Genomic DNA, 15,790 nt, shown 5'->3' with positions numbered 1-15,790 from the left:
ATGCATTATCGGGCAAGGCATTCACTGATAGGGAAAAGCAAACAAAGCTAGTGCAAACTTTATCAAGGTGATGAAATGTTAGGGTTGGTGGGGGTTTGATAAGCCTTTGTTTTGGCTGTGACTGGGAGTTTTTGCTAAAAATAAAAAAAGTTTGGTCAAAAAAATGAATAGGCTTTTTACCATATGGGTCTTAATATCACGGTAGCCTTTCTCATCTTGAATTTGCAAACTAATGATTACCACTCCTAAGCTTTAAATTTTTTATAAAGTTGTGATGAAAAGTATACTACAATATTTTGGCTTTTTCAAACTGCATTATCATTATGATACCGAAGAAAAACTTGACTTGACGGGGATTAAGTGCAAAATCATCATGAATTATTACGCAGCAAACATTTTTATAAATTCATAAAGTTTTTACTTAACATGTCAATAAATTTCAAAAATAATATTTTAATTATTTTTATATTTATTTTATTAGAGTAGGAGATTTAAAAAACGATCATCAAGAATATACAAAGGCTTTCATTATTGATAGGAACCTGATATCTACGTCAGAATACACCTCCGCAAGATAAAGAAAACCAAAAGAGAACTACGAAAGTACATGTAAATTTATTGTGAACACATATTTACATATCGATCTCATCCCTTTGAGCTTATACACTTTAAAAACAACAGCGTGCGCAAATCCGCAACTGGAATTCATCCGGACTTGTGCACGCATCTATAATAGCCGCCTGAGCTTCGTGTCCTTGGGACAGTACATACGATTTCATTCAAAAATATTGACTACATCTAGGTTGAACTAAAGCAAATTAGCACTCAAAATTGCAACAATTGATAACAGTGGGTGGCGTCTGTCTACGCGGCACGGGCGTCATTGATGGTGGAGGGCACATGGACCTCCAGGCCCTCCAAGTCCTTGGACAAGATGATTTGGCAGCCCAAGCGCGAGGTGTCCGTCAGTTCGTAGGCCAGATCCAGCATGTCCAGCTCCTCATCACCGGGTTTGTCGGGCAGTTTCTCGTAATCGCTGGTCTTGAAGATCAGGTGGCAGGTGGAGCAGGTCAGGGTGCCCTCGCAGGCGCCAAAGCCATCCAAATCCACACTGTTATTGACCACCACGTCCAGCAGCGAGTCGCCCACTTTTCCCGACGTCTTGATCTTGTCCCCGTTGGCACGCACGAAGGTTATGTTAACACTGCAAACAGAGATTGGTCAATGTTGATGTTGGTTTCGAGGTGTGGAATGGCCGTTGTGCACGGCTCATGCTGTTGGGGCTACTCACATATCTTTCGTTTTCAGGGCCAATCCTGCCGAGAAAGTGCGCGTTGCGATCGGGGATCGCAGGTTGAGGCTGCGGAGGGCCAATCTGGAGGCAGCTCTGCAAGTGTTGATGACTAGCATTCTGGCGAGGATTCCTTCTCAATCTCTATCTAGCACTGACCACACGCACCCACTCGTGTCGCTGCGATCGGTTGTTAAATAATCCAAAAAAAAATCCAATTAAACTTAGTTGAACGTGAAGTCGCAATATGACCGTAGCGAGACTTTCCAAAAAAACTACCGACAGACTAAATGTACTAAAAGACTACAAAACTACTAAAATCGGAAAAACGACGTGTTCACACACACCGCATAAGCAGGGAATCAGCTGATTGTCCTCCAAGTCCTTAAAGTTAAAAATAATGAAGAATCTTAAACAAATAAGTATAAATGCACATTTCTTCTAATTTATAAGCATTTTCAGCAGTATATCACATATCGTTTACGTTTGCCAATTTAATTTCTTTTGAAAAACAAATCCCTCTTGCTGTTTTGGCTTCAGTGTGAAAACTCAAAATACTGAAATACGGTAGCTGAAGAAGAAACCTGTACTCATCTTCAAACCACCTGGCAACCCTGCGCGTCATAACAAAAAAACAGATAGCAGAGTGGAATAAATTAAATTACGTTTTAAAAGCTAAACAATGGGCGTGTTGGACAATGTTGCAACCTACTTCACGGGGGAGGCCTCCAGGAACAGGAACTCCTCGTTAGTAGCCGGCCTGCTGGTAAAGATTCGCCCGCAAACATGAGTCGCCCGCCGCCCACCTGACAGTGCAACTTTTTTTCTAGTTTTTTGCAGGATGGTGGGTTCTAATCGATGCCATGTCCAACGACGGCAAGCACGAGATTACCACAGGACACGTCTTTATTGGCATCTTCGGCACCATCAGCTTTTGCATGGTGAACGCGGTGAAGGGGGAACACGTAAGAGGGAGCCCACTTTTCTTAGGGTTTACCAAATGACTCACTCCTATTGTTTTGTTCGCAGATCTCGGAGGAGAACCCCTCGGAGTCGGGAGCCAGGATAGCCAAAATCTGGCTGCTAGTGGGCTTTGTAATGGGTTTTGCCTCCATCATTGCCGCCGTCTGGGTAATGATCGATGACTTCATCAACAATGGTGAGAGATTAACCCGACTTCCATGGGTACATACCGTCGTTAACACTTTATAATACCCCTGCAGAAAAGAAGGATGGCTGGTTTGGAGTGGCCCTGCTGACGCAGAACGTCTTCATCCTGTTCGCCAGTCTGATCTACAAGTTCGGTCGCAACGAGGAGGAGTGGAACGAGTAGAGGACTTCCATCCAAAATTTTGCACACGGGAACGCTGCTTTTAGTATCTAGACTCATACGTACATATTCAGGAGTCCCAGGAGTTATTGCCGGAGGCAGAGGACACCATCACTCGCAAGGCCTCACCCCATTTAAAAGCATAACTTGTACATCTCTGTTTCCAATCAGATTCGAAGGAATCGATGAAGTCGTAAGGTAGTTCGAATGTAAAACCTTATTACTTCCTATTCTACCAATTTGAGTCGGAATGGAAAGCAGAGTAGGGCTAATAATCTCATTTATATTAACAATAATAAACGACAAGTCACTTGCGTAAGGCCACCTTTGAGCTGTGCTTTATTATCAGGCGGAGAGCGATGTGAGTGGGAACAGGACGATCACCCAAAGCCGCCCACCGCCCCGACTACATCTATAAGTATAGTGGCCGGTAAGAGGAAAGACTAAATAGCGAGTCAAATTTGTGCATCGTACGCGTCAATGGGACACTCGTGCTCGTTCTGCAGGCACCACTGCGGCTGCATGGCCTCCGCACCCAGACCGTTGTCCACCAGACGCTGGCGGTGGAGCAGCAGACGCGACTCGGCCTGGCGCCAACCCCCAGTAGGTGCGGACCACAGACGCTCTGCCAAGGCACTGGCCCTCGGCCAGAACCGGTTGTCCAGCGTGTGCTCGTCGATCTGCTCCGACCAAATGGCTGCCTCGGCGCCCAAAACGTGGTGCTCGTAATCGCCGGCAATGGATGTCAAGCTGTTGTCGTACACCTTCTGCCAGCCAATGTAGGGGGAGCACCAGTTGTTGCCATCGGTTACCCAGCCAGCTCCGCCGCAGTCCAAGTACAAGGCATCATAGTTGGACACTATGATCTTGTAGCCCCGCTCCAGGATCTTCTTCACCTTAGGATCGGCGCCAGTGGTCCAGATCTGAATGATGTACCGCTCCGGGTTCAGATACTGGTCAATGAAGGGCTCTTCTGTGAGTCCGCTGGTCCACAGGATGATGGGCGTTTGCTTGCCATCGGCAACCTTGTCCACGCGACTGAGTGCCTCCGTCTGGAAGTGACCCCACAAGCGCATAAAGTCGGCGGCCTCCAGACCCCAACCCTGCTTCTTCATCCACTTCTGGATGGTCTGACTGCTGTTCCAGCAGCTGGTGGACACCTCATCGCCGCCCATGTGAAAGACATCCGGGTTGAACTGCTCGTACATGGTGCCGTAAATGTCCTCCAGGACATCGTACATCTCGTTCACAGTGGGATCCAGTTGGCCACACGGTGGCTCCACGCAGAAAGACTTCCATGGCTGAGCATTGAAGCAGGCGGTCATGTTCTTGTGCTGCCAGCCCTCACCCACATGGGCAGGGGCATCGAACTCGGGCATAACACGGATTCCTCGCACCCGTCCGAACTCCACAACCTCGGCCACATCCCGACGCGTGTACACCTGGCGCTGGGAATAGGCTCCCAGCTTGTGCAGCTCCGGGCGCTTTTGCACCTCCAATGGGAAGCTATGCGAATCCGTGATGTGCCAATGGAAGGTGTTCAACTTGACCAGGGCCATGCCCTCTAAAGGGGAAAGAAGGATAGTCGTTAAAGTCCCGGAAAATGCAAACCTCTCCTGCCTTTATCATCAACCAATGCCTTACCCAACGTCCTCTTAATGGATTTCACGGAGTAGAAGTTCCGGGATGTGTCCAGCAGCAAGCCACGCCACTTGTACACCGGAGCGTCGGTAATGGTGGCATTGGCAGTCACCTGAACCTCTCGGCGTATGTCATCGTAGACGATCAATTGGGCTAGGGTCTCCAGACCATGGCGAGCTCCAAAGAAGTTAGCCGCCGTGATGTTGGCCAGCACATGACCCGAGGCATCCGTGTCAATTTCCAGGGCATAGCTCTCGTCCGTTTCCAGGGTGAGTCGGGCCGGAGCTGGCTCATCCGGAGTGTTTATGCTTACAGTCATACGATAGCCACCTCGGGCAAGGACTTTGCGATCCGGGATCTGGGCCTTCAGCATGTCCATGAAGCGGTCTTCAGCCGCTCTCCACAGCTTCTCCTGGCGGCCAGTGCCGTTGACATGGAAGTCGATGAAGGATACGTCCACCTGGCGCATCAGCGTATCCAGACGCACTGTGCCCGTGGGCTTGGGCCACAGCGTGCCGATGGAGCTGCCGCAGAAGAGCCGGCACACGGGCATGCTGATGGCCTTGGAGAAGTTCTCCTCGCTGAGCTCCACCTTCTGGCAGAGACCTTTCCGGCACTCATAGCCGTAGACCAGGTCGCTGGGGTGGGGGAAACAAGTCGAAGAGAAAGTCAGCCACGGATCGGAGGTATTTCCATCTATACTATATGGTATCAAGCACTTACTCCGCGCTGTGGGCCGTCAGTTGAGCCACCAGGGCCAGGAGCAGAGCCACTCCTAGTGCAGTCCGCTTCATTTCGTCAACCTCAGCACAGAAACTCTCAAAGCCAACTGGCGAACGCTTCGGGAATTATAATTAAACAAATTGAGTTTTTCGAAACAAGTTTTTACCGCCGAGTGCCAAAGAGTCAAGTCAAGTAAACAAAGAACCGGATTTTCTGCAATCCCACTTTTGAATACCCTACCCATGGGCAAGTGGAAATTGTTGGGAATAATAATGAAAACATTTATAGAAAAATAAACTTCAATTCACTAAGAAAACTTAATTTTTATGATTTTAGACACAAAATTATTTACATAATGTAAATAATGTGTTTTTTAAAATAATAAGTACAATCTGATACTTTATTTTAATGCTTATTTAGGTTTACCCTAGACCGCTTCTTATCGGGGGTATAACAACACACAGTAACATTTTTATTCTTTGAATTAAATAAAAGGGTTCTTTTCTAATATTTAACAAAAATGTTTACCAAACTGCTTAATAAAAACCCAAAAAGGATTGGTAATTCAGTCCAAGGCCCAGAAAAAAGTTCGATTATAGAATTTTGCTCACAATAATTCACCGCCGCACAGATAAAGGTTATTCCAAATCGATTCCAACTGAACTGGATGGCTGTTCAGTGCAGACTAGAGCTATGGCTTCCCCCTATTGCCAATTTATCTGCCCACCAGCATCGATTCTGGCCAACGCACACACCCACAATGGCCGAGGTGGAGAAAGAATATAGAATGTCAAGACAAGATTACATAGTTTTGCTTTTTAATTATCTTTCCCTGGGCCGGTCGTCGTATTTTTAAGTTCAAAGCCACTGGCAGAATAGCAATCTGGTATTGTAAATCTTGGGAAACGAGATTTCGGCCACAACGAACTCTCACTGAGATTGCGAGTGGGTAAACAAATTTATAACGCCCTCTATGGAGCGTACTTAATTCCATTGAGAGTTATTTTTATTGCCTAATTAAAAATTAAATTTCTACGTAGGATTTACGCCCTTCAGCGTTAGTGTGTTATCCTCGTAGACTTCCAGAACGTCGGCCAAATGCTCGTTGTCTCTGGGCTTCTTGAACTGCCGCTTCTTGTTAGCCGCCTTCTTGCGCTTGGGAACGGGTTTCTTGAGGCCATGATCCTGCATGGAGCGAATGCCCTGCTTTTCCAGGTACTCGTCGATCTTGGCATCGTCCATTGCGTCAACCGTAGCTGAGCGCCATAGTTTCTGGAACTCTTCGTCCACCTGAAAGGAAATAAAATATATTTAATTTAATTTCAATGAAACTGGATTTAATGTAAGCATAAACAACATAGTTAAATTCGATATAAACCTAAATTAAATTTTAGACAAATTTTACTAACGAAGTACACCTTATAACATACAAGGGTGGTCAAAAGTATTTTCACAAAAAAAAAGTTAAATATATTCATAATTTGAACTTACATCTTGTTAACTTTGGCATCAATGGAAAGGTAATTTAAATGCCGTTTGAATGATACAATACATTTCTTAACACATTCAGTACTTATTGAAAAGGACGAATTTGTGTAAAAATGTCCTTTTTGAACTTTTTTCCTCGACTTGAAAACTTAAATTTTTTGATGCAAAAAGTTTCTTCAAACAAAAATAATAGTAACTGCAAAAAGAATTTTTCAAAAATCATTTTGCTTATATTTTTTATGATTTTTTAAAGGTGACACTGTCGGAAAAAATTTGTATGAAAAAGAGAAAAATATGGCTAAAATGCATGTTTCTAAGCATTTTCAAAAAATCATAAAAAATATAAGCAAAATGATTTTTGAAAAATTCTTTTTGCAGTTACTATTATTTTTGTTTGAAGAAACTTTTTGCATCAAAAAATTTAAGTTTTCAAGTCGAGGAAAAAAGTTCAAAAAGGACATTTTTACACAAATTCGTCCTTTTCAATAAGTACTGAATGTGTTAAGAAATGTATTGTATCATTCAAACGGCATTTAAATTACCTTTCCATTGATGCCAAAGTTAACAAGATGTAAGTTCAAATTATGAATATATTTAACTTTTTTTTTGTGAAAATACTTTTGACCACCCTTGTAAGTAAAAATATGTAAGACCTTGATCTAGCGTTATATCGCTTTGTTACTTAGTTTTTGGTTTATTTATTACCTTAAAAAATAAACTCACCGAAAAGTTAGCCGTCCTATCGTTGTAGAATAATATCTTCTTTTTGTCAATGGGTCTAATGATGAATAGTATTTCGGCAGCTCGGTTTTTCAGGACCTTTTCGCAGTGTGGCAGGGATTCCTGAACGTCATCTAGTAAAATGCCACCCAGGCCCTTTAAATCGTGTTGTTTCAACAGGCGCATCAGGGTTTTGCCATCCTTGATTTTGTAGACTGGCTTGAAACTAAACTTGGTGCCACAGGGACTGGCTTCCACCTTTGGATTGTTGTGCAGAGCCTCGCTGGAAAGCCACTAGAACAGAAATATATATATTATCATCTTAGGAAGTGTGTACCAACTACAACTAACATTCTTAACGGATTGGCCAATGTCCAGTTGGTTGGTCTCGTCGAGAATCTCCTCAATGGTCAGTGGATGATCATCGCCGTCCTGATGGCGTGTGCGCATGAATTTCACAATCTTGGCCAGCACTCCGAAGCGGTACTGGGAACTGCCGGACATGGTCTTGTATCTGGGAATGGGTTGAGAGAAGTTCACATGGTAACAGCCTCATCCTGACTCAAAATATGCCCCTAAAGAACTCACGTTGAGGCATCCAGCTTGGGAGCCGTCGGAGGACGCATTTTACGTTTGGACTCATCGCTGGGTGGCGGTGGAGCTGGTCTATCGGGCTTGGACTTCTTCTCGACGCTATTTTGAAAGGATATTACATTACTTTCAAGCAACAATCTTTATGAAGGGGCCCTGATGGGTGGTACTCACGTGGGCGTGGCCATCGCCCGCTTTTTGAAGGCCTCGCGTTCTCTAAGCAGTGCTGGATCCATTTTGTTTGCTTTTTACTTTTTTATATTTATTAAAAACTAGCTTTGTCGATTAATTCAAACATTCACAAAGTCTAAACAAATTCCAACTCAGCTGTCTGTGGAACCAGTTTACCAGGGCTGCGTAGCCGACCTCTTGAAGAGGAACTAGCTTGGAACTGGTTCACTTTATACTCTATAAATACTATCGGTTGATTTTGAAACATTCCTACGTCAACCGTTTACAAGTTACAATTATTTTAACTCCTTTAGTTTTTATTGAATCTAATAAAATAGTTATTCTACTATATGCAGTACCTTCAAAGTTTGAATGTGAAACTCTCATAAAATAGCAAAACAAAGGGGTTATTTTAGATCCCTGTGAAACCTTAAATATTTCTAAAAAAAAAATATTTTATTTTTATTTCCCCAAATATAATTGAAACACACAAAACTCATTACGTTTTCCATAAAGTATGATTTATTTATGCGTATTCTACAGTAAAATATCAGTTAAATCTAATATATAAAATAAATGTATCGTGAGTTTACGAGACAGAGTCAATACTCTTGGGAAATTCATTATGTTTTTGAATTCATCGGTTTTCAGGATCTCGTCGGAATACGTTAGTAATAGTTTATGTTATAAGGATTTTTCTGTATCACGGATAGAGTCTGAAGCCCCCCAAGCAGTATGTTTATACATATACACGACATTTGGTATATATGATATAGCAAGCATTGCGGTTTCGTTGGATCCGTTTATGGGTCGAAAGAGTCTTTCTACAAGTGCTCTGTACGAGAGCCCCTTGAGTTAGTCAATAGTAGTCAATGGGTGTAGTGAATTCGTTGGCTGTTTGTTCCCCCGTCTCCGTTCTCTGTTTCCGTTTCCGGTCTGTGTTCTCCAGTCTTCGTGGTTCTTGTGGCATTCCGTTAAGAGAGTGTTGATGTGGTGGTGGTTGTTGCTGTTCTTGTTGTTTGGTTGTTGCGTGATTGGTGGTGGTCAGTTGAACTGTGTTTTATCGGACTGTATTCTCAAGTTAGTTACGTACTCGTACATAGCGTTCTCTGTAAGTTCTTGGTTGTCAGTGGGTCTGTGGAGACAGAAAGATAAAAATGGTTTGACTTATTATGTTCCCGCTCAGTGGCGGCATAGATATCGTCATTGGCCAACCGGTGCTCGGAGTATATACCATACTATTCGCTTGGTCGAACACAAGTCTCTGTACATAAGCGTTAAGCGAATGCCCAATTAAGATCGTTAACTAGTTTCGGTTTGGAATTTGCACAAATACTTACCTCGGACCACGGCACACACTCATTCCAAATATGGCTACATATAGATACAAGAATTATGCTTTCTCAACTAGCTACTTACACTCAGTTACGCCTTAGACGTTTTCGCCCACCGTCATCGCCGTCGGATCCATTGCGCTCCTCCGCCTCCATGACCTGAAATAGGATTGGAGGTAATACAATTACTACATTTATGCTCAAATAAAATGTCATTACTGAAAGATGCAACCTTTCCATATTTAAAGACTCCAAAAAGTAATAAAAAAAATTTGATTTGGGGGAAGTCAAGTAAAAAGTTTATACCTTAATTTTAGTGCCGCATATTTCGGCGCCATTTAGAGTGTCAATGGCCAACTGGGCACTCTCAGTCTCCGCAAACTTGACGTAGCCGCAGTTCTTGTTCGGCAATAGATAGACGTCGATCAGTCCCGACCAGCAGGAGAATATGTTTTTCAAGATCGACTGCGGTAAATTCTAAATTGTAAGAGACAACGTTCATAACTAATGTCGATTGGACACAGTACAGTGGTACCTACCGCTGAGAGCACAATGAACAGACGCTGGGCCACCTGGGCGTCGGGCGAGGCCAGTGGCTGAGTTGGGGGCAAGGGCACATTGCAGATGGCCTCCTTTTTGGTGCGCTCTATAATGAAAAACCACAAGATTATAGAAACTAGATATAGCTACGTTAAGCATGCATTTCAGGCCCAGCAAATTTAAGATAGTAAACCAAGTAAAAGTGTTTAATAAATAGCTACAGGTGATGGCGCGGCCTAAACCCCTTAAAAGATTTAACTCTCGTACTGTCTATAAAGGATGTGTCCATTCGAGCCGAGCTCATTCCATTCACTTTGACAATTAAGCGTTCGCCCACGGGATATTCCAGGCCATGAAGTTTATCCCTACAGAAAAGAGACATTAAATCGTCGTTTCAATATGTCTATAGAACTAAATTTACTTCGCATAAATAGCAGCTTCTGGGTTGTCGTACACTACTAAGGCTTCATTGGTGCGCGGTCCACCTGTGAAGGATAGTATAAGAACTTTAAAATGCTTGCAGAGAAATTAGAAAGAAAACTCACTTTCCCGCATGATTTGGCAATAATCTAGACCGGGAATGATATCGAAGAGTCGCCAGAGCTGATCCTGGTTGACGCAATTGCTGACATTCACCTCGAGGCACGAGGGCTGGGCAACAGGGACATTCTGCATGCGTAGAAAGGCCGACATGTCGTTGTTCTGGGACACATTCCAGTCGTTGTTGTAGCTGCCGTTGTTGCCACCATCCCTGCCATTTCCACCGCCATTGAAATTGGAATTTCCACGTCCCGAGCCACTGAACAAGTGATTATCCTCGGAGGGACGACCGTACTGGTCCCTCTGTGAGCGAGTAGAACCCTTCGGTTCGGCAAACACAGCCTTGTACTTGGCCGAGCAGTTCTCAAAGGCCACAGCTGCATGGTAGAACCTGTCAATTAAGATATAGATTAGTCAGGCCTGAAGACTTAGTAACGCTGCTTTGGCCACGCACTTGGTGAAGCGGACATAGCCGAAACCCTTGGGACTGCCATTATTCTTCTCCTTGACAATTGTGACGTGTTCCACCTCGCCCCATTGGGAGAACTCTTCGCGGATGTCCTCCTCGGTGGCCGTTTTGGGGATCACTATGAACAGTCTTACATACTTTTCCTGCTCGTTTTCAGACTTATTCGAGCCCTGATTGCGGCTGAAAAGTTGGAGGAAATGATTAGGCCCTGCTTGCGGGTATAACCAATAACTAATCTTACTTGGCTGCCACGAGGACTTTCAGGGTGCGGTCCAAGTTGCCGATGGTCTTGCCGTTCATCTCCTCCTGGGCCTTGGCCGCATCAGAGGTCTTGGAGAACTTAACGTAGGCGATTCCCTTGTTCTCCTGAGTGTGCTTGTCCTTCACCACCCAAATGTCCTCCATATCGCCGTACGGTGAAAATGCCTCACGGAGGTCCTGCTCCGTGTGGGCCTTGTTGCAAATGATGAACAGCCGCGACATCGGCGGATCGTCGTCGTTGGAAAACTCCTCTCGACCGCCACGTCCTCCACCACTGCGAGATTGGGATCTGAAGTCCGACATGGTTCTGTTCTACTTTCTGCTTGGTTAACTTTTCAATTCACTTCACTTTTTCCTCTTTGAAAATTGATGGCCGTATACACAAAATCTAGTGATGGACGTTACTCGACGATTGGCAACCATCGATATATTCTACTCAGCAGCTCTGAGAAATATACTTTTTATAACAATTTATTTATTGAAAATATACCAAACATATTATGAGTGGGTAAAGAAATTTATAACGCCCTTTTTCGAGCGTCCTTACTTCCATTGAGAGTTATTTTTATTGGCTAATCTAAAATACTAATTATACGTAGGATTCACGCCCTTCAGGTTTTGTAGACTTCCAGAACGTCGGCCAAATGGTCGTTGTCTCTGGGCTTCTTATTGGCCGCCTTCATGCGCTTGGGAATTAGTTTCTTGAGGCCATAGTTTCTGGAACCTGAATGGAAATAAAAAATATTTAATTTAATTTCAATCAAACTGGATCTTATGTAAACATATTGCTAATAGTTTACTAACAAAGTACACCTTATAACATAAGTTAATAAATGAAAGCCCTAGATCTAGCTTTAATTCGCTTTGTTACATACCGTTTTTGGATTATTTATTACCATAACAAATAAACTCACCAAAAAGTTAGCGGTCCTATCGTAGAATAAATAATTTTTGTCAATGGGTCTAATGATGAAAAGTATTTCGGCAGCTCGCTTTTTCAGGACCTTTAAAAGTAAAATGCCACCCAAGGCCCTTTAAATCGTGTTATTTCAAGAGGCGCATCAGGGTTTTGACATCCTTAATTTTGTAGACTGGCTTGAAACTGAACTTGGTGCTACAGGGACACCTTTGGATTGTTGCATAAGCTACAACTAACATTCTGAACGGATTGGCCAATGTCCAGTTCGCTTGGACATCTTCTCGATGCTAATTTGAATGGGTATTACACATCCAAACATTTATGAACGAGTATTTCTTAACCTTCCCAAATATACGTAATTGAAACAAAATACTCTTTACGTTTTCCATATATTATGCATTATTTATTGGGCTTCTCAGTAAAATATGAGTTAAATCTAATATATATATAAAAAAGAAATGTATTTTACGCACGGCTAAATCGTGAGTTTACGAGACAGAGTCAATACTCTTGGGAAATTCATTGCTTGAATTCATCGGGTTTCTGTATCTCGTCGGAATACGTTATTAATAGTTTATGTTATACAGTTTTTTTTTCTGTATTACGGGAGATTCAAAAGTCCCCCAAGCGGTATGTTTACACATATATACGCCATTTTGTATATATGATATAGCAAGCATTGCGGTTTCGTTGGATCCGTTTATGGGTCGAAAGAGTCTTTCTACAAGTGCTCCGTACGAGAGCCCCTTGAGTTAGTCAATAGTAGTCAATGGGTGTAGTGACTTCGTTGGTTGTTTGTTCACCCGTCTCCGTTCTCAGTTCGCCGTTTCCGTTTCCGGTCTGTGTTCTCCAGTCTTCGTGGTTCTTGTGGCATTCCGTTCAGAGAGTGTTGATGTGGTGGTGGATGTTGCTGTTCTTGTTGTTTGGTTGTTGCGTGGTTGGTGGTGGTCAGTTGAACTGTTTTTTATCGGACTGTGTTCTCAAGTTAGTTTCGTACTCGTACATTGTAAGTTCTTGGTTGTCAGTGGGTCTGTGGAGACAGAAAGATAAAAATGGTTTGACTTATTATGTTCCCGCTCAGTGGCGGCATAGATATCGTCATTGGCCAACCGGTGCACGGAGTAAATACCATACTATTCGCTTGGTCGAACAGAAGTCTCTGTACATAAGCGTTAAGCGAATGCCCAATTAAGATCGTTAACTAGTTTCGGTTTGGAATTTACACAAATACTTACCTCGGACCACGGCACACACTCATTCCAAATATGGCTACATATAGATACAAGAATTATGCTTTCTCAACTAGCTACTTACACTCAGTTACGCCTTAGACGTTTTCGCCCACCGTCATCGCCGTCGGATCCATTGCGCTCCTCCGCCTCCATGACCTGAAATAGGATTGGAGGTGATACAATTACTCCATTTATGCTCAAATAAAATGTCTTTACTGAAAGATGCAACTTTTCCATATTTAAAGACTTCAAAAAGGTATAACAAAATTTGATTTGGGGGAATTCAAGTTAAAATGGACTTCAAAGTTCATACCTTAATTTTAGTGCCGCATATTTCGGCGCCATTTAGAGTGTCAATGGCCAACTGGGCACTCTCAGTCTCCGCAAACTTGACGTAGCCGCAGTTCTTATTCGGCAGTAGATAGACGTCAATCAGTCCCGACCAGCAGGAGAATACGTTTTTTAAGATCGAATGCGGTAAATTCTAAATTGTAAAAGACAACGTTCATAACTAATGTCGATTGGACACAGTACAGTGGTACCTACCGCTGAGAGCACAATGAACAGACGCTGGGCCACCTGGGCGTCGGGCGAGGCCAGTGGCTGAGTTGGGGGCAAGGGCACATTGCAGATGGCCTCCTTTTTGGTGCGCTCTATAATGAAAAACCAGAATATTATAGAAAGTAGATAGAGCTACGTTAAGCATGCATTGTAAAAGTGTTTAATAAATGGCTACACGTGATGGTGCGGCCTAAAACCCTTAAAACATTTAACTCGCGTACTGTCTATAAAGGATGTGTCCATTCGAGCCGGGCTCATTCCATTCACTTTGACAATTAAGCGTTCGCCCACGGGATATTCCAGGCCATGAAGTTTATCCCTACAGAAAAGAGACATTAAATCGTCGTTTCAATATGTCTATAGAACTAAATTTACTTCGCATAAATAGCAGCTTCTGGGTTGTCGTACACTACTAAGACTTCATTGGTGCGCGGTCCACCTGCGAAGGATAGTATAAGTACTTTAAAATGGTTGCAGAGAAATTAGAAAGATAACTCACTTTCCCGCATGACTTGGCAGTAATCTAGACCGGGAATGATATCGAAGAGTCGCCAGAGCTGATCCTGGTTGACACAATTGCTGACATTCACCTCGAGGCACGAGGGCTGGGCGACTGGGCCATTCTGCATGCGTAGAAAGGCCGACATGTCGTTGTTCTGGGACACATTCCAGTCGTTGTTGTAGCTGCCGTTGTTGCCGCCATCCCTGCCATTTCCTCCGCCATTGAAATTGGAATTGCCACGTCCCGAGCCACTGAACAAGGGATTATCCTCAGAGGGACGACCGTACTGGTCCTTCTGTGAGCGAGTAGAACCCTTCGGTTCGGCAAACACAGCCTTATACTTTGCCGAGCAGTTCTCAAAGGCCACAGCTGCATGGTAGAACCTGTCAATTTAGATATAGATTAGTCAGGCCTGAAGACTTAGTAACACTGCATTGGCCACGCACTTGGTGAAGCGGACGTAGCCGAAACCCTTGGGACTGCCATTGTTCTTCTCCTTGACAATTGTGACGTGTTCCACCTCGCCCCATTGGGAGAACTCTTCGCGGATGTCCTCCTCGGTGGCCGTTTTGGGGATCACTATGAACAGTCTTACATACTTTTCCTGCTCGTTTTCAGACTTATTCGAGCCCTGATTGCGGCTGAAAAGTTGGAGGATTAGGGATTAGGCCATTCTTGCGGGTATAACCAATAACAAATCTTACTTGGCTGCCACGAGGACTTTCAGGGTGCGGTCCAAGTTGCCGATGGTCTTGCCGTTCATCTCCTCCTGCGCCTTGGCCGCATCAGAGGTCTTGGAGAACTTCACGTAGGCGATTCCCTTGTTCTCCTGCGTGTGCTTGTCCTTCACCACCCAAATGTCCTCGATATCCCCGTACGGCGAAAAAGCCTCGCGGAAGTCCTCCTCCGAGTGGGCCTTGTTGCAAATGATGAACAGCCGCGACATCGGCGGATCATCGTCGTTGGAAAACTCCTCTCGACCGCCACGTCCTCCACCGCTGCGAGATTGGGATCTGAAGTCCGACATGGTTCTGTTCTACTTTCTGCTTGGATAACTTTTCAATTCACTTCACTTTTTCCTCTTTGCAAATTGATGTCCGTATACACAAAATCTAGTGATGGACGTTACTCGATGAATGTGTGACCGCATAACCATCGATAAATTCTAGTTTATGGTTAAATGCGATATTAATTTATTATTTAGACTCGCAAAGTATGTAACAGGTAGAAGGAAGCGTTTCCGACCCTATAAAGTATATATATTCTTGATCAGGATCACTAGCCGAGTCGATTGGTCAGTCTGGCCGTATGAACGCTGTGATCTCGGAAACTATAAAAGCTGCAATACTGAGATTAGGCATGCAGGTTCTAGAGATTCTTGCGCAGAGCAAGTTTGTTTTCACAAACCGCCCAAAACTGTGGCTCCTACAGTTTTAATGCTAAAATAAAAATTTTAATTGAAATGTATTGTTCTTAT

The 15,790-nt window shown here is 43.7% G+C and overlaps 6 protein-coding genes across 11 annotated transcripts; 1 reads left to right on the top strand and 5 right to left on the bottom strand.

The window, feature by feature from the left end:
* Positions 1-596: 596 nt before the first annotated feature.
* LOC119552992 (adrenodoxin-like protein 2, mitochondrial) lies at positions 597-1,548 on the bottom strand. The gene is made up of 2 exons (XM_037863010.1): positions 1,292-1,548; positions 597-1,204 (listed from the first exon to the last, which is right to left on the bottom strand). Exons 1-2 carry the CDS (start codon positions 1,408-1,410, stop codon positions 865-867), a joined length of 459 nt encoding a protein of 152 aa, XP_037718938.1. The 5' UTR covers positions 1,411-1,548; the 3' UTR covers positions 597-864.
* Positions 1,549-1,888: 340 nt separating this feature from the next.
* On the top strand, positions 1,889-2,945 carry LOC119552990 (transmembrane protein 50A). Its single transcript, XM_037863009.1, has 4 exons — positions 1,889-2,057; positions 2,122-2,256; positions 2,321-2,450; positions 2,515-2,945. Exons 1-4 carry the CDS (start codon positions 1,974-1,976, stop codon positions 2,622-2,624), a joined length of 459 nt encoding a protein of 152 aa, XP_037718937.1. The 5' UTR covers positions 1,889-1,973; the 3' UTR covers positions 2,625-2,945.
* On the bottom strand, positions 2,929-5,669 carry LOC119552988 (chitooligosaccharidolytic beta-N-acetylglucosaminidase). 3 transcript variants are annotated; one of them, XM_037863005.1, is made up of 5 exons: positions 5,597-5,664; positions 4,986-5,101; positions 4,266-4,900; positions 3,096-4,185; positions 2,929-3,033 (listed from the first exon to the last, which is right to left on the bottom strand). In XM_037863005.1, the coding sequence occupies exons 2-5, from the start codon at positions 5,054-5,056 to the stop codon at positions 2,967-2,969; spliced, it is 1,863 nt and encodes a 620-aa protein (XP_037718933.1). In that variant the 5' UTR covers positions 5,057-5,101; positions 5,597-5,664; the 3' UTR covers positions 2,929-2,966. The 3 variants fall into 3 exon arrangements, with proteins under 3 accessions (XP_037718933.1, XP_037718934.1, XP_037718935.1); XM_037863006.1 differs by lacking the exon at positions 5,597-5,664 and adding an exon at positions 5,514-5,531; XM_037863007.1 differs by having other exon boundaries at positions 2,929-4,185; positions 5,597-5,669.
* A 117-nt stretch (positions 5,670-5,786) lies between these two features.
* On the bottom strand, positions 5,787-8,131 carry LOC119552989 (general transcription factor IIE subunit 2). The gene is made up of 5 exons (XM_037863008.1): positions 7,959-8,131; positions 7,782-7,886; positions 7,545-7,707; positions 7,197-7,487; positions 5,787-6,275 (listed from the first exon to the last, which is right to left on the bottom strand). Exons 1-5 carry the CDS (start codon positions 8,018-8,020, stop codon positions 6,018-6,020), a joined length of 879 nt encoding a protein of 292 aa, XP_037718936.1. The 5' UTR covers positions 8,021-8,131; the 3' UTR covers positions 5,787-6,017.
* Positions 8,132-8,454: 323 nt separating this feature from the next.
* On the bottom strand, positions 8,455-11,486 carry LOC119553089 (RNA-binding protein 45-like). Of its 3 annotated transcripts, XM_037863244.1 has the most exons (10): positions 11,080-11,486; positions 10,824-11,018; positions 10,375-10,760; positions 10,251-10,314; positions 10,097-10,194; positions 9,829-9,935; positions 9,596-9,766; positions 9,375-9,448; positions 9,296-9,313; positions 8,455-9,090 (listed from the first exon to the last, which is right to left on the bottom strand). In XM_037863244.1, exons 1-8 carry the CDS (start codon positions 11,400-11,402, stop codon positions 9,377-9,379), a joined length of 1,416 nt encoding a protein of 471 aa, XP_037719172.1. In that variant the 5' UTR covers positions 11,403-11,486; the 3' UTR covers positions 8,455-9,090; positions 9,296-9,313; positions 9,375-9,376. The 3 variants fall into 3 exon arrangements, with proteins under 3 accessions (XP_037719172.1, XP_037719171.1, XP_037719170.1); XM_037863243.1 differs by having other exon boundaries at positions 8,455-9,313; XM_037863242.1 differs by lacking the exon at positions 9,296-9,313.
* Positions 8,455-15,430, bottom strand: LOC119553088 (RNA-binding protein 45-like). 2 transcript variants are annotated; one of them, XM_037863241.1, is made up of 9 exons: positions 15,018-15,430; positions 14,760-14,954; positions 14,311-14,696; positions 14,187-14,250; positions 14,033-14,130; positions 13,797-13,903; positions 13,564-13,734; positions 13,333-13,406; positions 8,455-9,090 (listed from the first exon to the last, which is right to left on the bottom strand). In XM_037863241.1, the coding sequence occupies exons 1-8, from the start codon at positions 15,338-15,340 to the stop codon at positions 13,335-13,337; spliced, it is 1,416 nt and encodes a 471-aa protein (XP_037719169.1). In that variant the 5' UTR covers positions 15,341-15,430; the 3' UTR covers positions 8,455-9,090; positions 13,333-13,334. The 2 variants fall into 2 exon arrangements, with proteins under 2 accessions (XP_037719169.1, XP_037719168.1); XM_037863240.1 differs by lacking the exon at positions 8,455-9,090 and adding an exon at positions 12,394-13,048 and having other exon boundaries at positions 15,018-15,429.
* Positions 15,431-15,790: the final 360 nt, after the last annotated feature.

This window comes from Drosophila subpulchrella, chromosome 3L (assembly GCF_014743375.2).
Source record: "Drosophila subpulchrella strain 33 F10 #4 breed RU33 chromosome 3L, RU_Dsub_v1.1 Primary Assembly, whole genome shotgun sequence".
NCBI classification, from domain to species: domain Eukaryota; kingdom Metazoa; phylum Arthropoda; class Insecta; order Diptera; family Drosophilidae; genus Drosophila; species Drosophila subpulchrella.
Note: the sequence above shows the minus strand (reverse complement) of the source record. Positions and strands in the feature narration are given on the sequence as shown.